We start from the raw sequence: 23422 nt of genomic DNA, 5'->3' as shown, positions 1-23422 counted from the left end.
TGACATAGAAAAAATGTTATTTTTCCTTTCTAAACATCATTAAAAAAAATAACAGAAGTAGGAAAATGGTTGCTTTCATAATTCTCTTTATAAAAGCTGACAATTTTTGGGTTTATTACTCTCAATTCAAAACTTACAACTTCAACAAAACAACTTTCTTTACTTTAATTATCAATTACATCATTAGTATAAGATTTCTTTTAGTGGGGCCCATTTGATTACATGTCTTCATAGTTCATTTACCAAATAATGTACCAATAAATATGTATTTCATTAATTTTGTAAATTCAAAATTTATAATATAATTGATATACAAAACTCAATTTAAAAAGAAAAAGAAGCCAAACAAGCCCTTGATAAAAAAAAAAAATTATTGGCTTCATATTCTCAGCTAACCTCAACTAAAAAAATTAGCAATTTCTGAAATGGCTGCAAAACACACCATAACTTTCAGTTGGCTCTCAATTTCAATATCTCCTTTGCAGTCCTCACTCTAAAATATGGCATATGCTCCTACAAAAAATGTCAACAAATATCATACATTTGTTATGGCAATTTTGACCCGTTTACTTTTGGATGAGCCGACTGCACTATGTTTTACCCCTACAGGTCTACAGTTACAATTCAAATGATTAAACCAACAATAAATGAAACAGATAGACCAAAAATTGCCAAATTATTTTAGAAATTTAATAATTATTTTAAGAGTAACAAGGCATTTTCGTCCCTGTGAGGTTTGGCCACTTTTGTGACTTTCGTCCAAAGGTTTGTTTTTCCGCATCTAGATCCAGAATGTTTGAAATCTTGCCATTTTCATCTGACTCGTTAACTCTATCCATTTCTCTCCGTTAAATGAGGGGAATTTTTGTCTCTTTAGACATTTTTTATTAAAATAAAAAACACTATAAGAAATAAAGATCCAACTCTGTTGACTTTCTCCCCAACCAAACCCTTTAATCATCACAAAAATGTCTAAAAAGACGAAAATACCCCTGGCTTAACGTCAAAAAATGAATGGAGTTAACACGTTGGATGAAAATGACAATATTTCAAACCTTTGGATCCAGATGCGGAAAATCAAACCTTTGGACGAAAGTCACAGAAGTAGCCAAACTTCAAGGACGAAAATGACATTTTACTCTTATTTTAATAAAAAAAACCTTCTTTAATCATAGTTAACATACTCAGTTTTGGTAAATTTTCAACACAAAAGGTTAAGTAATATTTTACCTGGTTGAAGCATAGTCCTATGTCCCTGCTATAGAAGTCTGCATATTTAATCATGAACATACCACAGTCGTACCTGCCCGATAAACAGAACAATGATCACACCAAAAAATCAAATATTCCTTTTTTTAGTATACCTTTAAAGCATCATTAAATTTTATACGATAATGTTTACAGTATACACACCCGTTCTCTTGATTGGGAAGGTCGGTGACAAACTCTTGCTCCCAAGAAGTAACATCAATATTTTTACCAGTCTTATCTTTTACTTCGTCTGTAATGTACTGGGCCTGGACAAAATGACACGTAACATTTCGTAACTTTATATCTAACCGGTAAAGTTGTTATGCGCAAAAAAGACATGTAGGCTTGACATACCAACGTTCTTAATACTTTCGTGTCAGCTCCTCCAAGTGAGTCAAGATACTGGAATTTTTCTTCTTTTTTGTTGATAACAGCTAAACACCAATGTATTTCTTTGTGGATAGGGACAAATATCTGATTAACGCTAATATAAGCACACCCAAATATATATTATAAAGGCGAATTGGAAATAAATAATCCCACCTAACTCAATTTGGCCGATAATAATCCCAAATCAGTTATTGGCCGATAAGAATCCGAACTGGTCAATTTTTTTTGTAAAATAGTCCGCCGTTAAAATAGCTTAACGGAGTTAAGTTTTTTTTTCCGAATTACAAACCGATGTTTTAGGGGTTTTGATCAGAACAAGGATATGAGTCGATCGATGTAAAACTTACCTGGAAATTGTGCTCGAAATGGCTTGATTTTTGTTAATTGGAAGTTTAAACACCCGAATTGAAGCACCGTTTTCGTGGGTTGGGGCAGTATTTTGAGGTAAGTTTTACATCAATGGACTCGTATCCTCGTTCTGATCAAAAGCCCTAAAACATCGGTTTGTAATTCAGAAAAAAAACTTAACTCCGTTAAGCTATTTTAACGGTGGACTATTTTAGAAAAAAAATTGACCAGTTTGGATTATTATCGGCCAATAACTGACTTGGGATTATTATCAGCCAAATTAAGTTAGGTGGGATTATTTATTTCCAATTTGCCTATTATTAAAAAACAAATCGATATATAAAAAAAAGAGTAAAATGCCATTTTCGTCCCTGAGGTTTGGCCAGTTATGCGACTTTCGTCCAAAGGTTTGTTTTTCCGCATGTGGATCCAAAAGTTTGAAATCTTGCCATTTTCCATGAATCATGGAGAAAAAATGGATGGAGTTAACGAGTCGGATGAAAATAGCAAGATTTCAAACCTTTTGGATCCAGATGCGGAAAAACAAACCTTTGGATGAAAGTCGCAAAACTGGCCAAACCTCAGGGACGAAAATGGCATTTTACTCTACAAAAAATCATTAAAAAATTTACCTTGTCACACTCAAGAAGACCGTATCCCAACTTCTTTTGGGTAGTCCATCTTCTTACTGAATTATAATCATAGCCGCTCCTTCCACTAACTAACTGCCAAATGATTATATATTAGTGCAAACATTAGCTTAAGATTTACCTCCTGCCAAAATAGCCGAATCAAGAAACAAGAAAGGATACGAGGGACGAGGGTTATTGATTAACCAACCTTCTTGTAGAAAAATGTATTGAAGAAATGGCACTTCAAAAACTTTTTGGGCTCCCTATTTTCTCTCTCTTTCAGCAACTCAAGATAGACATTGATGACCTGAAATTAATCAGCAGCGTAAGCCCGCAAACATAATATGTTGATGCATTAAATATAGCATTTGATATTCATATTTATAAATAAACACCTCATCGTTTAACCATGCATAAGGTCTCAAACATTGCAGAACTTCCCCTGTGATCGTAATATTTGAGTTCTCGTGAGTGACCAAAACCTTATTCCTACAAATTTGGAAAGACGTTTGATAAGAGTATCAGAATACATAAAAAGACATAACCACTAGGGGTGTTCAGGATTCGTTTCGAATTCGAAAAATTCGACATTCGTTTAAATTCGATTCGATTATCAAGAATTCGTTTCGATTATAAGAATTCGAATTCGAATTCGATTCAATTCAAGTCAAGTAAATCGAATACGAATCGAATACAAATTTATAATTTCAAATTCGATTCGAAATTCGAATAAAAATTATACATTTTTATTTATTATTTTTATATATAATAAATATATAACTTTTATTAAGCTATGCTATAAATTCTTTTCTAATTTTTTTCCAAGTATTAAAATTACCCATTACATGACCCATAAGTAAAAAACCTAATTAACAAATCTATCAATAGATTTCTAAACATAAAAATATTAACTTATAATGTGGAGTGATTATTCCCGGCTTCTCGTTTTGAATTTTAGACTTGTGGTACTTTATTTGAAACTTTTTAATGTGATATCGTGTTTTATGGCTGCTTTAAAACTTATGTTTCATTTTTATAGTTTTTTACATGTTTTAAAGAATCTGAATTAAATCGAATTTATTCGAATTCGAAATTTTAATCGAATACGAATCAAATACGAATTGGGTTTTTTATTCGAATACGAATTCGATTCGAATTCGATAGGTTTTAATTGAATACGAATTCAAGGAAAAATAAAAATTATTCGAACAATTCGATTCGAATAATTCGAAAATTCGATATTCGATTCGATGAACACCCCTAATAACCACAACACAAAAGTACACTACACACACAAACATCAAAATTTACCGATTAGAATAAGATAATGCATTAGCAACCAAGTCACCTTCTTCCTCGGTAAGAGGCTTAAAAGGGTCATTTTCTACATCCTGAAATAACAATCAAGTTACCGATTAGATTAAGATAACGCATCAGCAACCAATGAGTGTATAAATTTACTTCCAATGGATAAGGTGTGCAATCTTTATACCTCTTTTTTCTTAGCAGGACGCGATTGTTGAAGTAAAGCTCGCTTTGTCTCTAGTACCTTAATATCAAACTTTAATCTCCTCAAACTTAAATTCCGTTTCTCACCACATTCATTCATCAACCTCTTATGTAAAGGCAAACCCACATCTACATCCATATCATCCGAACCCCGATGATTCAACGAAGAAGTAGACGCCCCCTTTCGATCCAACTCCCTATATCTTGCCACTATCTGTTCCGTCTCAACCGAAACATTACTACATTCTCTCTCATCCTCCACCATTTCAACCACATCAACACTCGAACTACCCGAATCATCCTCCTCCTCATCATCATCTTCAACACTCTCATCTTCATCAACATTAATAACCTCAACAACATCATTATCCTCTTTAAAAACAACATCTTTACACCTACCATTTGCAGATTCCTTTGCAAAATTATACTTTGAATACTTAGAATACTTAGCATACAGAGCATTCCCCATATGATCACCAGAAACAACAGATTTTTGTCTAACAATTCCACTTGAATAAGTAAACAATCTTTTTAGAAACCCACTGATGAATCTACAAGGAGCATGAACTTCTCTAGTAATTGGTGTTATCTTTTGGGGATAAAGACTGAGTCTTGATACAGAACTTCTTGAGACTTTCTTTGAATCTATTTGAGATGAACATTTGAGTTTCTTAGCAATGTGAAGATTGTAATCGGGAGATTGAGATGATGCGTCACGCTTGTTGCGATTACTGGCTAATGCGCCCATTCTGACTGAAATGTAATGCGATTTAGGGTTTTATTCAAACCCTAGGAAGAAAATCTGTGAAATTAGTGTGTGTTAGCATAGGAATAAGATCGAATTGGACATGTTGAACCCAAACATACGAGGATTGATACTCAATTTGGAGTGATGATGTTGATTAACGTAATTAGGGTTTACAAGATTCAAGTTCCTAACGTGTACAAGGGGGTAACCGGAAGAACAGGTTACCGGTTACATTTGTCCCTGATGTGTACATAAATTCATCTGCCAAGTTAGCACATAAAGCATCTATTCACACTCCCATTTGGTCTATTCACACACCCAAACGCCCCGTTATGGTTAAAGCAGGGCACTTTGGATTAAAGTCAACAGACAAAAGCTGAGCACGTCACTTCCTGTCCGGCGACCTCGTACCGAAGTGGCCCGCTTTGGCCAAAGCGGGGCGTTTTGGCCTGGCAGTTTATTTTTGGGGGAAAAAGTAGGGTTTTGGTGAAAAAATAGGTTGTTGGTTTGTTGTTTGATTGTATTTGGTTGTGTTTTTTTGTTGAAAGGTTGTAGATTTTTTTATAAAACATATTTAATTTAAAGTTGATTTAAAGTTATTTTATTTTTACAAAACATATATATATATATATATATTAGTGTTATTAATTTATCAAGTAATAAGTTACTTTTTTTATATTTTTTTGTCAATTTATATGATATCTTTGACTAATTTATATTGTTATGTTCTTTTAGTTTTCATGATGAAACCGGAGCTATTATCTCGGTTCTTCAGTACTTTCGTGATAAATACAATGTTCATATTCGTTATCTAGTGCAGAAAAATGCGATTTCTGTATCAGTTATTCAGATCTCTATTCGGTCATCTTTCAAAACTGCAATACTCGAATGTACAGAAAATCCCGAAGAAGTTTAACAGAGATCACCGGAAGGAAATCCTGTTGAACAATAATGTCCTATTAATTGTTTAAGATGACATGCTTGGTAACAAAGAGGAACACTTTCTTCTTTTGCTCTTCGATCTTTGTTAGTTGTTAATATTTTTTTTTTCTACTTTTAGAAAGGTTTGAGAGAGAAAGTTGTAGTCAAATTACAGTAGGTCTTAAATGGTACAAAAATGTGATAATACCAAAAGAAGCAGCACTTTGGACACTGTTGGGTTATCATCTTTCATATTGGTCGATGACAAGATAGATAATCCCAGATTGTATAGAGAATCAATGGGTTCTTCTTTGAATCAATGGCGTCTCCTAGATTTACAACATCTATTGTTATCAGATTGTGAATATTCCTTTTCTTTAAATTGTGCTGAAACATCATCAAATTCTCTACTAAAAGAAGCATCAGCAAATTCAGATCAAAAGTATGCTGACTTGGACAACGGTATCTCAACGAAAGGAATTCTAAAAAGGAAAAGAGACACAACTCGTGTAGTTGCAAAAAGCAGAATCATAGTCCTTTTCCTTCAATTTCCAGAACATTCTCCACAAACTATAACAAATTCCTTTTGCTTCAATTCTCTAAAAGATACTACTAACAATTTATATCCCTTTTCTTTTCTTTAATACAATATCACCACCGTCGGCAATTGTTTTCAATACGTTGTTGTATCCTCCGCTATCTTTTACACTCTAAGATCTGCACCATAAATAGTCCTATCAACCCCCCATTAACCCACCATCACACTCTCTTGTTACAAGTTCTCTACAGTTTGTGCAAATGAAATCCTGAAATCCACATCATCAATAATCGATAGAAACTTCTTCGAGCTAACTGTCGATATCTCATCCTTTGTATCTATTTTACAATCAAATCAACTCATCCTCTGATTTAAGCGACGTTTTCTAATCAATGTTTATCGAATAACTAGCATTTTACTCATTTTGTTAAAATGATTGATTATTCGTTTAAAATATGCACAGACCCTGCATATTCATATGAAAATGGTGGAATGATGAGTTTAGAATATAACAATATGGACAGCGAGGCGAATTAGATAGCAAATGAGTACGTGGATGGGGATGTACCACAATTGCCATGTTCCTCTGTGATTAGGGTTGTAAACGAACCGAACGAACACGAACAAGGCCTTGTTCATGTTCGTTCGTTAAGGAAATAAATGTGTTCACGAACGGTTCATGAACACTTACCGAACGGGATTTTATGTTCGTGTTCGTTCATTAAGGAAATAAGCGTGTTCGCGAACGGTTCACGAACACAAATAAATTTGGTGAATGCAACGAAGGATAAAGGTAGATGACTCAGAGAATAGCACTAGAACTTGAATCTCTTATTGTGGAACGGAGTTCGACTGTATTCGCCTATGTAAATAATGAGAAATGAACGGAAAATGGTGCATAAACAAGGTGAAAGAGGGTTTCCTAGTTTAATTGTTAGGGTAATAAAACGAATAAAAGTTTAATAATATAAAAATTACAGATAAAATATATGAAAGTGCAAAAATATTCAATTAAAACACAAACATACGAACATAAACAAAGGCAAATGAACAAATGTTCACGAACACATTCATGAACACCTTACCGAACGTTCACGAACACAATCGAACGAACGAGACCTCTGTTCATGTTCGTTCATTTAACTAATCGAAGGAAATTTCTTGTTCATGTTCGTTCGTTTATTAAACGAACGAACATAAACGAACTTCCCGCCGAACGGTTCACGAACTGTTCGCTGAACGTTCAGTTCGTTTACAGCCCTATCTGTGATTGATATAACTTCTTCCTCCAATGGTGAAGTCAAGTTCACCTTTTCCATATGCTTTAGAGATTGTTCATGCTTGCGCGTATATCCGATGAAAACAGCTGCCCGAATTGCTTTGGTGGTTGCTTTGGAGAAATTGTAACAAATAGTGAGTTATTTGCACGAAATGATGAAAACAGCTGCCCGAATTGCTCTGGTGAAGGTTAGCTGACACTCGCCATTCTCTTGCACCTTTTGCAGACATGCATCTCTGAGCAGTCACCGAGAGTGAAAAGACGCTCGTGAAGGTTAGCTGACACTTGCCATTCTCTTGCACCTTCTGCAGACATGCATCTCTGAGCAGTCATCGAGAGTGAGAAGACGCTCGTGAAGGTTAGCTGACACTCGCCATTCTCTTGCACCTTCTGCAGACATGCATCTCTGAGCAGTCACCGAGAGTGAGAAGACGCTCGTGAAGGTTAGCTGACACTCGCCATTCACTTGCACCTTCTGCAGACATGCATCTCTAAGCAGTCACCGAGAGTGAAAAGACGCTCGTGAAGGTTAGCTGACACTCGCCATTCTCTTGCACCTTCTGCAGACATGCATCTCTAACCAGTCACCGAGAGTGAGAAGACGCTCGTGAAGGTTAGCTGACACTCGCCATTCTCTTGCACCTTCTGCAGACATGCATCTATGAGCAGTCACCGAGAGTGGGAAGACGCTCGTGAAGGTTAGCTGACACTCGCCATTCTCTTGCACCTTCTGCAGACATGCATCTCTGATCAGTCACCCAGAGTGAAAAGACGCTCGTGAAGGTTAGCTGACACTTGCCATTCTCTTACACCTTCTGCAGACATGCATCTCTGAGCAGTCATTGAGAGTGGGAAGACGCTCGTGAAGGTTAGCTGACACTCGCCATTCTCTTGCACCTTCTACAGACATGCATCTCTGAGCAGTCACCCAGAGTGAAAAGACGCTCGTGAAGGTTAGCTGACACTCGCCATTCTCTTGCACCTTCTACAGACATGAATCTCTGAGCAGTCACCAAGAGTGAGAAGACGCTCGTGAAGGTTAGCTGACACTCGCCATTCTCTTGCACCTTCTTCTCTGAGCACCTCACGAAACGAGGCTTCATAATCATGTGAAACGAAGAAATTTGATCAAGGTCCTATTCACAATCGTTCAAAAGTTATATAGTATTCTCCACAATGATAAGGCACACAAACAATTGGTCTTTTCCCCTTCAAAACCACAAAATTATCCTAATTTGATCGGAAACATGCAGTCATCGGAACCAGATATTTCAACAACCCCAATAAACCCTTTGAAGAGAAACTTTGAAACCATGATAAATAACCCCAACAATCCACAAAGTAAGTGTTTCAAGTTTCTTGAATTTATAAAGAAAAATGTGGGTGAGTTTGATATTATTGTGTGTTTAAATTTAGTTATGTTTTTTGGTTGATTAAATGTTATTGTAAATTAATATCCTTTTTTGTTATTGTTGTTGTAATTTGTTGAAATTAGGTGTGAGTTGGATGTGTTTAAAATGGAAAAATACGTCAACTTACGACAGTTGTAGGTGCATTCTTGAATAAAAGTAATTTAAAAAAAAAACCCAAAGCGCGGTGCTTAGGGTTCAAACGTGACACTTTTCTGGAACTGGAACACTGTGCAGAATACAACATCAAATCAAGGCTTTGTCTGCAGAAAGAACCCTAAATGCCCCGCTTTTTTTTTTAAATCATTTTAATTAAAAAATGAACATTCGTAAGGTATCATTTGAATGCTGGATATGCATTTGTTCGTATTATGGCGTATTTTTAACAATAACAATAAGAATAACAAACACACTTTTGTATTATAAATGAGTTAATAGGATTACTATTATACATGTACTTCAACCTAAGCTTTGAACATCTGGGAAAAGATTACGTACAACGGGTGGCACGTTAGCCTTTGATATGCTTCGAGTTGATCCTTGTATCTGTCATGCCAGGCTGCTGCCCTCTGAGTTCTGTTCGCCTCCCAAAGTGGGTTCGTGGGAGGCATTGGGTAGGAACCTTCAAGTGTTACATGGATGAAATGTCCACCGTCGACGAACACAACCGCAACAACTAGATGAGGTTCTAAAGCGTCTTCCGGACCGCCCAACAGAGGGAAAACTATGTGGCTGCCACGAATGTCCAACGTGTGAACAATCACACCATATCTTTGAGCAATTAGAAATCCCGTCTCAGGCATCTGCATATAATTTCTTTCCCCTGCCGAACCCACTCCCTCAAAATGTATCCTGTTGCAATGGTATTAGTCCATAACTTGCAAGGTATGGGACTTGTTCCACATCGGTTGTATGGGGAACTGATGTGGGGTTTATATACCAAATGAGCTCTCTCATCCGTCAGACTAGTATTTTGGGTTGAGTTCTCTCGTTTGGTATGTAATAATTTGAGATAATAGGGTTTTAGTTTTAATATTTTCCAGTGATCGATCGAAGTAAAATATTATCAAAACCTCATCTAACGTCAGAAGCTAATTTTGATGATGCCAAATAAAAGAAATTGCGAGGTTTTAAGCAAGTAATGTCTAAGGTCAACTAAAGAGACAAGATAACCATCCACAAATTGTCTAAGCTGCAACTACTGGAATTTAATAATCTTTATATATGTAAGCATGTGATAACAGCATCTAGAGGGTTGACTTATAATGTGTTCACATCTTTTATATGCAATTATGGAAGTCAACTTCATTTCTTTACCATATCCTTTAAGTTAAGAAATGCATATTAAACATTTTTTAGGCTATAATAGCTGTATTAAACATTTTTGATGAAATCATGAGATCTGGACATCTCAGCTAACACACACATGCATATGGATTAGTAGAACAAGTTATATCAAAAGTATAAAAAAAATGAAGTGTATAGTTTACTTGTGTAAATTACAACTAAATACTGCCCTTTGTAAGCTTATATAAAGGCATTGTTTTCCATTGATCAAGCACATCTTTTTTTTTTTTTTTTTTTTTTTATGTATTGAAGTCATTCTTCTCGGTTCTTAATCATCATACACTTAGAGACCTGTGAATTTTTCTTTCATCAGAACTAATACAAACACCTTTTTGTCGTTTCATCAAAATCTCCATTCAAGTATTGCAATTGCTTTGAATATTTGATTCAGTTTTTCTCACTATATTATCCCAGCAACAACAATGGAGACTATCTTTGGGGAATTTCAACATCTTAGAATCCAACTTGAAGATATCAAATCAGCCACGGACAACTTTAATGACAGAAAACTAATCGGAGTTGGTGGTTTTGGGAAAGTGTATGAAGGAGAACTGTGTCACCATAAGGGGAGAAGCATGGTTGCTTTTAAGCGTCTAGACCGTAAATTTGGGCAAGGAGAACCTGAATTCTGGAAGGAGGTAATGATGCTATCTCGTTACACACATGAAAATCTAATCTCTCTACTGGGTTTTTGTGACCAAGGTAATGAGATGATCCTTGTTTACGAGCACGCATCCAATGGAAGCCTCGACCGCCATTTATCTTCCGCTACTTTCACATGGATTCGACGTATCAAGACATGCCTTGATGCCGCAAGGGGTCTAAGTTACCTACATGATCACAAGGGCACTCAACAAAGAGTCCTCCACCGTGACATAAAGAGTTCCAACATCCTTCTCGATGATAATTGGAACGTAAAAATTTCTGACATGGGACTGTCAAAAATAGGGCCAGCTAATCAGCAGCACACGGCTCTTGTCACCAACGTTGTAGGTACCCTTGGGTACCTAGATCCAATGTATATGGAGTTGGGCATCCTGACGAAAGAGTCAGACGTATACTCTTTTGGTGTAGTCTTATTTGAAGTATTGTGTGGCAGACTATGCTATGATAATAGCAATGGTAAGTTCCAGAGTCTAGTGCGTATGTGGAAGCAAAAAGCCAAACAGAAGACGTTGGATGAGATTATCTTTCAAGATCTGGTGCAAGAAATGGATCCCAGGTCTTTGGAAATATTTTCAGACATTGCCTTTCAATGCCTGCAGAAACATCGTGAAGAACGACCAACAATGTCTGTTGTTGTGGAAAAGCTTGAGACTGCACTTGAATTTCAGGAGATTTACGAAGAGATGAAACATCCATTGAGTTATGAAAAGATAATTAAGACTGCAGTACATCCGCTGATGTACAAATCAGAAGAGGAACTCAAGTCGTGTCTCTCCAAAGGGATCCTCCTTAACGGTGGCAAAACAGTAATTACCTATTTCTACAATATTTTTGTGAATGGTAAATTGTTGTGTATATGCAGATTAGTAACAGAAAATGTTTGCCAACTATCTTTAATGAACAGTGGTTTTCATTAAATAACAACGGAGAACACTGTGAAATGATATCTGCAGCAGAATGTATCATTAGAGTTAAAAGCTCCTCTGCCTATGATAAATTTGTATCTGAAAAGATTTCAAGGTACGTGTCTTCCTCATTAATTTCCACGTTTTTACACTGAGACCTCCGGATCGTCTAGTGATTCGAATATGTGAGCAAGAAACGAACCTGCAAAACAAGAAACTGTTAGGCTCATCGCAGAGATGGGAGGGCCACTTTGCGACCACCCTCCGGAGTGAGAATAAGTATTTGTTTTAGAGAGAGAAAATTGGACCGTATGATTAGAAAAATGTACTTCAAATGTACATGGATTTAGGTATTTGTACCCTTCTATTTGGTTGACGTCATCCGGGTCAAGTTCTCCTGTGTATTTTGCCCGGTGGCTGCCACAGTACTCCTTGATCCTGATGACTATAGTTTGTGCTTCGATGGCTGAACTTTGAGGTCCGGTATTTATGACATAATCTCTTCATATACTATTACTATTTCTTAAGCACATCTGCCTGTAAATCTCTCTTGCAGATTTCCCCCGGGCAGCTGCTTTCAAACATGGCACGGGGTATACAAAGCACATGTGAGAACTCAGTTCTTGTCACCACACATCACATACACAGTAAACCTTGTGTTCAAAGATACAGATAGAGTGTTGGTCCCTACTGAACTGAGATATGTATGCATTCAATACTCGATGGAAGGGGAGACAGGATCTTGTCATGCATGCCTGGCTGATGTGAGAGAAGATGGATGGATGATGGCTGAATTATTTCAGTTCGAAAGCGAAAGGAGAAATGTTGATCTGGAAATTCGGTTTGGGAGCGGTCATTACGAAGATTGGTGTAGCTATTTAATAGAAGGCATTGAGTTTCGCCCCATTGAAAAAGTAAGCTAACAAATATGACTTTCAATCATTTTTGTTTTAAAGTTTCAAAATGAACCATATGACCACCTACATGGTGGATGGAAAAACATGAAGATTATTAATAGGGTAGTTAATTTCTTCTATGGCTGATTTTTATAGGTGGAACATGTAGTGTTAGATGATGATAATGTGGATATGCAAACCATATCAGAATCAGATGACACATATTGGGAAAAAAAATTGCCAAATAATTATGATGACATAATCAAATGTTCAGAAGATGATTTGAAATGGACAACCAAGAAGGAACTCTACTCTATTCTTTGCAAAGGGTTCCTAATGAGTAATGGTCAAGGGGTATAGTTGATATAAATGATTCATTCTTAATCCTTTTTAATCATTACTAAATGAAACTCATTTACATATTTCTCATATTTATTGGTTAGCAGTGGTTTTCTCTTGCTAAAAATGGGAAGAGATGTCTTATGCTACCAGCAAGATACACACTTCTTGAAAAACAGTGGAAATGGAAGCATCATGAAGAATCAAGGTTGTTTCTTTATATTCAACTACAGTGTTTTCTTGTAGACATGTCCATCTTTTCGGATAAACGTGGAACATGAACTATATGATTTTTGAGTAATGGGAACGTACAATGAACGCTCAACAGCTTGCACCCACCAATTTGCAGAAGCAACTGAAATTTGTTTGCAGATACAAACATATATTACGGATACGAAAACCACTACGTTTCATTGTTAAGATATATCATGCGAAATAACTCATAAACCCTTCTTTAAGAAACTTTCAGGACATGCTCATGTTAATAAAAATAAATGGCTTCTAGTACATGCAATCCTTGCAACTGTCCAAATCCTGTGTGTAAAATTCCTTTCCATGTCTTAAATTTGTATCACTTGTAATGTGTTTTTTTTTTCGCAGATTTGAAGACGTGGCTTATAGTCCTGATCAACCTTTCAGTATCGTATACAATATTAAGACTGAAATATTGTCACCTGCAACAACATATGCATGTTACCTTGTCTACAAACTGCCAGAAAACAGCCCTGAGGTTTTAGACACTTATGAGTTTATTATGCAAGTGAGGGAAAATTATGATGATAAAACAAACTGGAGACTACAGGATGAGAAATGTGGGTTTATCTATATGCTTAATCCTCAAACTCCAGTTATTCGACCAAAGGCCGGCCAAAACTCCCACAAGCCTATGAATAGACCTAAACTGAAAGGCATTCCAAAACAAAGGAGCGATGGTTGGATGGAAGTTCAAGTATGGGAATTTCAAACTGGTAAATCCAAGGAAATAATATCTATGCGTGTTAGCTTAGGCACTATCTATTACGGATTTTTTAAAGTGCTCACTGTGCAAGGCATTGAGTTTAGACCTGAATAGATTGTCAACTATATGATAAGGCAATGTTATATGTTGATATGCTAATTAATAAGTGTGTTATTGTTGTTGAGTTAAATTACGTTTGTTTGCGGGCCGCAGTTCACGGGTCAGCTGGTCACACACAAATGGGTTAATGGGTCAGATGTCATGGGTTCCAAGTGGGAAAGTGAACAACTTGGGAGTTGTTATGCTTACGTAGGACTAGTTGAATAAGAGTTTGACCGAGTTTATTGGATTTAGAATATGGACGTTAAGGTGCACGTTTAGTAAAATAATTTGGTGTACGGTTCTTTAGGTTAAAGTAGTTTCTTTTATTGTTTTCTTTATTCACACATGCTTTGTATATGGCTATATATTGGCCCCATGATTATTGAATACAAGTTACAACAGAAGCTTTCGCACCTTTCCCTCACATTAATATTTCTTCACTACACATACATGTTACATACAACGAGAGGGTGAGTTGTGTGTACGTAAATCAACATTTGGTATCAGAGCCTAGAGCTTGTACTGGGGAAGGCTCCGCCGTCGGCGGGTGTGTCAGTTGGTGGAGGGCAGGCGTGAAAGAAGTAGTAGGTCAGGAACTGTTTTGTTTTGAAAGGGTTGTGAGTTTTTTAATCACAGTTTAAAGAAAACAGCGGATGACGGAGACGTGGTGGTGTTTACGGTCAGTCGTTGTCATGGTGGGAGTACCGGTTAAGACGACAGCGATGACCGGTGATAAACATTTGTGTCCGGGGCTTTTAGTGGTGATCAAAGGAGGAAGATTCAGGGTGTTCGGTTGTCAGTTGCGGGTTTGCGCAACTGGTATACAACCGGTGAAAACAAAAGGTGACAATGAGTGCCTTGATCGGATTGTTTCGTGATAAGAGGAGACCACGTAGGTGCATGAAAAACAAGCGTAAAGGATACTTCAAAGCAGGTGACTTTGGGTTCGCTTCCTTTAGCAATTGAATGAAGACGTTACAAGCGGGTGGCTTTGTTTTCTTAGTCGGTGGAGAGGCCTCTTGGAATAGGTTTGATCGTGAAAAGGTATAGGCTAGCAAAACAAGACATGTTGTGACAACATTGTGGCATTGGAGTTCAAATCGAGTGACTTTGGATTTGGTCGGGGAACCCGTGAAGAGTCAGATTGTTAGTGAACGCAGCGGGATGCCACGTGAGATGTTGCACGTGTTATAAACTTGATTTGGGCTGAACCGAGAAGACTTTAGACGTGACCAACGTTGAGGTCGGGGAACCGAGAAAAGTCGAGATGGTTCAAGAGAAAGGTGACGAAATGTTGTGTGGATGAACGGTGTGAACAACCGATTAAGGGGAGAATGTTGGGTTAAATTGGGTTTGTTTGTGGGTCGAGGTTCACGGGTTAGCGGGCCACATACTCAGGGGTTCATGGGTCAGATGTCATGGGTTCATGCAGACGTGGGAAAGTGAACAACTTGGGAGTTGTTATGCTTACGTAGAACCAGTTGAATAAAAGTTGGACCGAGTTTGTTGGATTTAGAATATGGATGTTGGGGTGCATGTTTAGTTAAAGAATTTGTCAATAGTTGTACGGTTCTTTAGGTTCAAGTAGTTTCTTTTATTGTTTTCTTTATTCACGTGTGCTTTGTTTATGGCTATATATTGGCCCCATTGTAACGCCTCGCTTTTTGTAATTTTCCGTATTTAGAAAGTTTATCTTGTATTTCTACTTTCAGAAGCTTGTTTCCTTTGTAATCGTATTTCGTTTTGAAACATTGTAAATCCGAGACTTTGATCATAATAAAATCGATCATTTTACATACATTTGTTTATTCGTACTTATTTAAACATTCAAATCGTACACCCATGCATTTAAATCATACATATGTTGGATACCTATTCGTGATACGTAACCTTAGATGTTTTATACGAACAAACTATCACAATTACGCATCTTACATGTTCGAACACTTATTTATACATACTCGACACTTAATTACACTTCCGTACTTGATTGACGTCTAAATATAAGTTATATATACTTGATACGCTTAATAATATGTTTTTATACCTTAAAATACCTTATGATATGCCTAAAACCTAAGTTAAAGGACTGAAATTGCCAAAACATAAAAGATCCACGGTTGAACACAAGCCGCGACATGCGCACGGTTTCAAGCTCACTGCCGTGACCCGCGGCGCAGGCTGATCCGCAACCAGATTAGTTCTGTGTGTAGATTGGCTGTTGGTGTGTTTCTTTGGTCTATTTCTCCCCAACTAACTTCATTTAATACACCTAACTCAAACCCTAATATCCCCACTATATAAACAACACTTCCCCCATTCATTTTCCGCTTTACAAACCTTCTAATCACTCCCAAAACACTCTCTAATCCATCCAAAATCACTGAAGTTTGGCAGAAAGTTCTAAGTGATTGAAAGTGAGTTCTAGCTCACTTCTTCAACTATTTCTTGCTTATTTCTTCTTCTAAAACACTTGGATAACCTCTAAGAAGGTTTTCACAAGATTACCTTGGTAATCTAAAGTGAAACCTCAACATATTTGAGGTCTAAAGTGTGCTAAACTTTCGGTTTTGTTTATTGTTCTTGTATCTTCATTTTCTTGATAAAAACTTAGTGGAATCTTGTACCTACCAGACTCACAACCTAGTCTATGGTTGTGGGTTTGTGTTGAGGTGATTTTCATCAAGATTATGAGTTCAAAACTCTTTAATTTCAGTTTATACATGTCCTAATCCGAGTGATGAAAACAAGCTTGGTTCATCATCTTCCATAGGGTTAACTCATGACTTGCGAAGTGTGAACCATGGAAGCTTGGGCTTTCCAAACTAGTTCCACTCCTTCATTTGTGAGCTTTATGTATAAACACTCAAGTGGTTTACTAGTATCAAAGTAACTTAGCCCCGTCTAGCCTCCGACACTTAGGATTACCTTTCCATGTCGTGTTGGCACACCCATGTTAGAGACTTACTTGGCCACTTGAGCTTGCACTAGTTAGATTTATTTCTTGTTATTCATGACCCTCCGAATCATCCTTGTGATGATTTCGTGTAGTGGTGAATTATATAAAGAGGCTTTAACCTCCATGCTTGACTTACATGATACTACATGATATCTACGATTGGACTTAGTTTTAGGATAGTATTATAACTATATGAATTAGTTTTGGCTGATTTTATACACACACACACACATAAGAACATGGCTGATTTTGTGATGGAATTAGTTTTGGCTGATTTGTATTTTTAGCCTATCATGCCCAAGTCTGTCTTGACAAAAATCCATCTTGACCTAAACCCATCCTAAGGCTGGACGGTATGGGGACCGTCCAGAAACGTCGTCCCTATGTCGTCGTCCCCCTCTCCATTTCATGCCCTCCGTCGCCGTTCCTCCATCGTCGCCAACGTCGGGGTCTCGACGGCAAAGACGCCCTCCCCCTCTCTCACACACCTATACATACAATACGTACATATATATATATATATATATAGAGAGAGAGAGAGAGAGAGGCCGGTTAACGTACAATAGGGCTTATCGTACATTACGTACGCGATAACCCCAGCCGTCAGATCTTCAGCTCCCATGCGATTTAATACCTCCATGCGAACTGTACGAGCTGCGCGAATTCAATCTTCCACATGCGATTTTCTCCATCTACACACCCCATGCCATTTTTTACATTACCCCATGCTAACCATTTTTTCACATGCGATATTCAATTTTCCACATGCGATTCCACACACCCCATGCCATTTTTCACATTACCCCATGCCATTTTTCACATGCGATATTCAATTTTCCACATGCGATTCTACACACCCCATGCCATTTTTGACATTACCCCATGCTAGCCATTTTTTCACATGCGATATTCAATCTTCCACATGCGATTCTACACACCCCATGCCATTTTTCCCATTACCCCATGCCATTTTTTCACATGCGATATTCAAATCTTCCACATGCGATTTTGTCCATCTACACACCCCATGCCATTTTTCACACTACCCCATGCTAACCATTTTTTCACATGCGATATGTATTGAATTCGCACCAGATCCGCACCTGATCGAACGACTGGGATAATCGCGTACGTATCGTACGATAAGCGCATTTGTATTTTACTCTTTACCTATATATATATAGAAACGAGATCAGGAGAAAACGCTCAAAAGTGTGAGAACGATGAGAACGCTTCCTGGCCTAACACGTGTCACGCAACCTAGAAAAGGGCGGAGGGGCTTTTTTGTCCTTTCATATTTCTTTTTTTAAACGCGTGTCACATCCCGTTTCCATTTTTTTGGCGTTTAATAAATTCGCCGCGTTTTATTGTTTGTAGATCAGGATCACGGTTAATATTTTTGGCGTTTTAATTATGTTTTGGCGTTTTTATTGTTTTTTTTAAATGAGGATTTCTGTCTATGATGTAAACATCAGTAGTAATTTTCTTGATGTTTATTATATCAAAGTAGGATACATGTCTATAATTTGACAGACAATTATGGCGTTTTGAAAGATAAATAAATTCATTTATCCATGTATTGGCATTTAATTTAATTAATGTTTGGTAATAATGTTACCGTCTCTTCATTTTACTGTTTAGCAATTACTGTTTTCGTTCAATTTTATCGGTGAATTAGTGTTGATTTTTCATTAATACCTTGTTTGGCGTTTTTTGGCGTTTTAAAGGAACATTGTGCTTTGCTAGCATCCGTTCTCTCAATTTTCACACTATCAGTCGTTTTGCTGTTTTTGGCGTTTTATATTAATTTTTTTAGTCGAGAATTAGATAATAAAATCAGAGAATTAGATAACAAACAATAGAAATTGAAAAAAAATACAAATTATAATCTAATTTCTCTTCCAAATCTTCACTGTCATCAGCCTCTTCTGCTTTAACATTTTTGGCGTTTTGAACCTGTTTTTGAATACCTTATGTAGATCATTTTTTCCTACATAATGCCCATCTTCATTAAGGGGTAAAAGTCTTTTTTTCTTCGTTTTTTGTTTTTTGATGAAATTTTGTCCATCTCATTCAGCAAAAGTTTATTTTTTTGGTGGTGTGATCACTTGATTGTGCAGATACGTCTCTCTTGTAGGATGTTTTTTGCGCGTAGTTTAGGCGGGATTTTTATTTATAATAAATGATACTAATAAAGTAGCGGTCTTTTCAGTTACTGTGTGTATTTTTTACTGGTTTTGTTCAGGTTTTTATGAGTTTTTATGGTCTTAGACATTCCATCTTCCAAGTTTGACGTTTTTAATGGCTTTAAGTAGTTTTTGGCGTTTGTTTCCATTTTTAGCTTTTAATAATTCTTCTCTAAATTACTTTTATTATATGTTGGGAGTTTTTGGCGTTTTACTTCATCATGGTTCCCAACAATTAAGACTTTTGGCGTTTTATGAATATAATGTTATTTTTTTTATTCTAAGTTGAAAAATACTTAACAAACAACAGAAAAAGAAAATTAAAAAAAAAATAAAAATAGAAACAATTCATCTTTCAAATCTTCACTATCGTCAGTCTCTTTCTTCTTTGAAACATGTTCACTGGCGGTTTGACTTTGTCATGCTTGTGTTTTTTTGGCCGTTTAGAAAGGCAATATGACATGAGTTTTTTGTTTGAATATGTATCTTCAAACCACTCATCAGTGTCATTCGTCTAATTCTTGTCATTCTAATATTCATCAATAACAAAACACAAAAACTGACATATGTCTGACCCCAGTATCTTTTTCTTGAAGTTTTGTCCATCTCATTCAGCAAAATGTTATTTGAGTCGCAGCACCTCAGGAAAGAATGCATTTTTCGAAACTTCGTGTAGAACAATAAACAATTTTTGGCATTTTTGGCGTTTTTTCTGAGGAAATAATGTATCTGAAAGAAAAGTCCATTTTTTGGAAATTTTTGATATTTGAGAGATTTGGCGTTTTCTAAGATGATTGGTATATAGTAAAATATGACGTTTTGAGTAGGTGTGTTTGACGTTTTGGATTTTTTGGCGTTGTAAGATGAATGTTATATAGTAGAAATATGGCATTTTCAGGTTGGGGGAGTTGTGTTCTTATGTATGAGAATGTTTTGTTTATATAGGGATGCGTTTTGGTCAATAATGGCGTTTTATTCATTTGGCGTTTTTGGTATAGAAGTGTAAAGACCTTTTTACCCTTAATGAAGCGCGTCGACTCAATAGAATTCGTGTTATTTATGAAAACGCCACCGCGCCAATCTAGTCCATAGATTATTTTGATCGGACGATCCATAAGCGTTCTCACCGTTCTCACACTTTTCATCATTTTCTCTAAATCCTGACCCTATATATATATATATATTAGGCCCATCCCCCCATTTCCTTAGCTGCATCCTCTTTGCCCCATCCTCACACCCGATCTACGTGGCGCTTACGTGGCGGATCATCCTCCAAGGATGGACCATCACCATACCGCATAGCCTAATAACCCATTTCTTAATAAACACATCCTAACCCAAACTCATCCTAACCCATTACCCAAACCTGCCCAACCTACCAATTTTATCACCCCTACCCTGAATCATCCTCATCATCTTTAACACTCTCATCTTCATCATGATTAATCACCTCAACTACATCATTATCATCTTCAAATACATGTTTACACCTACCATTCAGATACCTTTGCATGATTATACTTGGAATACAGAGCGCATTACCAAATCAGACTCAATTGTCACCATGTGGTTTAACACTTAAATTAATTAAAGTTAAGAAAACAATACAAATTTGGACACATTCTACTACCCACACACAGTTAGTAAGTTAATATATAGCAACCACGTATATAAGTAATACAATATACAAGATCTCTAACACTTGTCTAGAAAATGAGGACTTTGAGCAGATGAGACATGGGGATTGATTTTTTCTTCTCATCTTCGAATAGCAACCCAAATGCACTATATGACCACAGTACATAGCTGCAATAGGCTTAACTGAATCAAAGAGATACTCATGACATATGGGGCAGTCGTTTTTAATAGCGTTCTCTGAACAAACATGAAAACCTCGCAGCTCTACACTAAGGCAACCTCCACAGTTCTGGCAATGATAAAAGTTTTCACGACCGCCAAGTCTGCATATGCCACAATCATAACAATGAAACTGCTGCTTTGATATATCATCATCATACAACTTGCAAATTGCGCAGAAGTATTCACCCATTTTAACCCCACATTTAATACAAATCTGAGAGACCTGTTGTTTGGTGTTACAAAGCAAACATTCAACTTGAGTAACATCTTTCAAGACCATTTTATGCCTTCTATTCGGGTCATTTAATGAGCTTGTGTATTTGTTGTGGCAGTGGTGGCAGGTGAATAACTCGTTACAGCAAGGAGCAAGGAGTTTGCAACGCCTCTTATAGTGCTCACACCCATGTAGCATCTTCCCCTTATTGTAATCTGGTGCTAGCTGCATTTATATATTCAACATGATTAATATGCATATAGTTAGAGCATCTAGATATTAGTGTGCGTCAAATTGGATTACATAAGTACACGCGAACTAAGGTGAGGACATGAGTTAACAGATTGTTGAACAACATGCTAACAAAGTCAATTTCCGAATGACTATAAGTATGGATTAGTTGATTATTAGTCTAGGAAAATAAACCAAAAAAATAAAAGAATAAGAAATCATACTTGGGTTTCAATTGCACTTTCAAGTTCTTTCACAATCTGAGTCATCGTCGGCCGTTCTTTACGATCTATTTTTAAACACTTATATGCTATTGACGCAAACACTTTCAACGAATCTGGGTTTATTTGTTCCTTTATGTGATCAAAAATAATTCCGTTGAGTGTGTTTTGTTCAAAGCTTTGTTGTGCCAGTTCTACAAAGGCTTGACGCTCATCTTTGTCCTTGATGCACAACCTTCCACACAAGACTTCAAATAACACAACACCAAAAGAGTAAACATCAGATTCTTTTGTTAAAAGTCCCATTGTTGCATATAAAGGATCGCAATATCCCGGGGTGCCCAGTGCGTGGGACACAAGAAATGTGTACTGTTGGTTTGCGGGGCCAAGTTTGGAAAGACCAAAATCTGAAATCTTGGCTTTCCAGTTTTCATCCAACAAGATGTTGGAACTCTTAATATCACGATGTAAGAGTCTCTGTTGTGAGCCCTTTGGATCATGTAAATACTCTAATCCACGAGCAGCCCCAACACATATCTTGAGGCGTTGAATCCATGTGAGATCAGTGCTATTTAGGGACAAGTCCAGACTTTTATTAGGCGCATACTCATACACTAATATTTTCTCACCACGCTCATCACAAAAACCCAAGAGAGAGATAATATTTTCATGTTCGTAAAGGAAAAGCATCATGATCTCCTTCTGAAACTCTGTGTCTCCTTGACCAAACGCACCATCTAGGCGTTTTACAGCTACCATGGTCAGCCCCTCAGAATGGACAAGTTCTCCTTTGTACACCCTACCAAATCCACCTCTCCCAATGTAGTTTCCGCCACCAAAGTTGTTGGTGGCCAATTTTATAGCTTCAAGTCCAATCCTAAGGTGTTGGAGTTCATTTGTGAGAGACATTATGATCGAACAAAAGCGAGAAAGAAACTGTAATTATCGAGTTGTCAAGGAGCTCGTAAATATAACACCCGAGATATAGGCCGATTTCCCAAGTTGGAGCCTCCCTTGCTTCTAATGAATTAATTAAAAAAAATACAAATCCCCCTTTTCTTTAATCATATTCAATTTCTTCTTAGAAGAGGCCAGGTTCATGCCCATTTCAAGATAGGAAGCTTTCAATATATGTTACCATGGGAATTAGTCAACTACAAGTACATGTAATTTGGGTGATTATTAAATCTTTAAAAATCACAAAATCTCTTTCCTTTCTTTCAACTAAGAGGGGAACGCTGTTTGTAACAAGCTAATATCAAACATGCATATTATTCGGTTATTAAAACCCTTTAGCAAATTATATACAGAAACTTGTATGATCAAAATGAAGAACGTAATGTGATGCAGCGTGTGATACGATAAACGAAGATCAACACGTTGATTCTACGAATACCCGTGTGTCTCTTCCCCAACCCCCCAAATTGCAACCCAAAGGCCACGGAATTTGAAGTGAAAAATAACTTTTCTCAAAATTCAAGTCTGATTGTTTCATTCACTAAAGGGACATATA

General features: G+C 36.8%; 3 protein-coding genes across 3 annotated transcripts; 1 reads left to right on the top strand and 2 right to left on the bottom strand.

Annotated features, from left to right (window-relative positions):
• Positions 1-252: 252 nt before the first annotated feature.
• Positions 253-5115, bottom strand: LOC110930075 (putative ubiquitin-like-specific protease 1B). Its single transcript, XM_022173303.2, has 9 exons — positions 4114-5115; positions 3933-4012; positions 3017-3110; positions 2830-2928; positions 2622-2714; positions 1606-1725; positions 1414-1517; positions 1231-1303; positions 253-513 (listed from the first exon to the last, which is right to left on the bottom strand). Exons 1-9 carry the CDS (start codon positions 4876-4878, stop codon positions 451-453), a joined length of 1491 nt encoding a protein of 496 aa, XP_022028995.1. The 5' UTR covers positions 4879-5115; the 3' UTR covers positions 253-450.
• A 5517-nt stretch (positions 5116-10632) lies between these two features.
• On the top strand, positions 10633-14345 carry LOC110930074. Its single transcript, XM_022173302.2, has 6 exons — positions 10633-11844; positions 11943-12058; positions 12500-12857; positions 12996-13193; positions 13286-13386; positions 13779-14345. The coding sequence occupies exons 1-6, from the start codon at positions 10795-10797 to the stop codon at positions 14248-14250; spliced, it is 2295 nt and encodes a 764-aa protein (XP_022028994.1). The 5' UTR covers positions 10633-10794; the 3' UTR covers positions 14251-14345.
• Positions 14346-21004: 6659 nt separating this feature from the next.
• Positions 21005-22818, bottom strand: LOC118490209 (receptor-like protein kinase HERK 1). The gene is made up of 2 exons (XM_035987598.1): positions 21913-22818; positions 21005-21682 (listed from the first exon to the last, which is right to left on the bottom strand). Exons 1-2 carry the CDS (start codon positions 22816-22818, stop codon positions 21032-21034), a joined length of 1557 nt encoding a protein of 518 aa, XP_035843491.1. The 3' UTR covers positions 21005-21031.
• Positions 22819-23422: the final 604 nt, after the last annotated feature.

Source organism: Helianthus annuus, chromosome 3, assembly GCF_002127325.2.
Source record: "Helianthus annuus cultivar XRQ/B chromosome 3, HanXRQr2.0-SUNRISE, whole genome shotgun sequence".
Lineage (NCBI taxonomy): Eukaryota > Viridiplantae > Streptophyta > Magnoliopsida > Asterales > Asteraceae > Helianthus > Helianthus annuus.
The sequence above is the reverse complement of the archived record's forward strand: the minus strand, read 5'-3'. Positions and strand labels throughout refer to the sequence as shown.

What these genes read in the sequence shown, in the direction of transcription:
- LOC110930075 (XM_022173303.2), bottom strand. Translation starts at nt 4,878, where the DNA reads ATGGGCGCATTAGCCAGTAATCGCAACAAGCGTGACGCATCATCTCAA. An exon ending in GCATTATCTTATTCTAATCG is followed by an intron (nt 3,111 to 3,932) that starts GTAAATTTTGAT and finishes CCAAATTTGTAG; the next exon opens with GAATAAGGTTTTGGTCACTC. An exon ending in CTTCCCAATCAAGAGAACGG is followed by an intron (nt 1,304 to 1,413) that starts GTGTGTATACTG and finishes TTTATCGGGCAG; the next exon opens with GTACGACTGTGGTATGTTCA.
- LOC110930074 (XM_022173302.2), top strand. Translation starts at nt 10,795, where the DNA reads ATGGAGACTATCTTTGGGGAATTTCAACATCTTAGAATCCAACTTGAA. An exon ending in TAATGAGTAATGGTCAAGGG is followed by an intron (nt 13,194 to 13,285) that starts GTATAGTTGATA and finishes ATTGGTTAGCAG; the next exon opens with TGGTTTTCTCTTGCTAAAAA. An exon ending in AAGCATCATGAAGAATCAAG is followed by an intron (nt 13,387 to 13,778) that starts GTTGTTTCTTTA and finishes TTTTTTTCGCAG; the next exon opens with ATTTGAAGACGTGGCTTATA.
- LOC118490209 (XM_035987598.1), bottom strand. Translation starts at nt 22,818, where the DNA reads ATGTCTCTCACAAATGAACTCCAACACCTTAGGATTGGACTTGAAGCT. An exon ending in AAAGTGCAATTGAAACCCAA is followed by an intron (nt 21,683 to 21,912) that starts GTATGATTTCTT and finishes ATATAAATGCAG; the next exon opens with CTAGCACCAGATTACAATAA.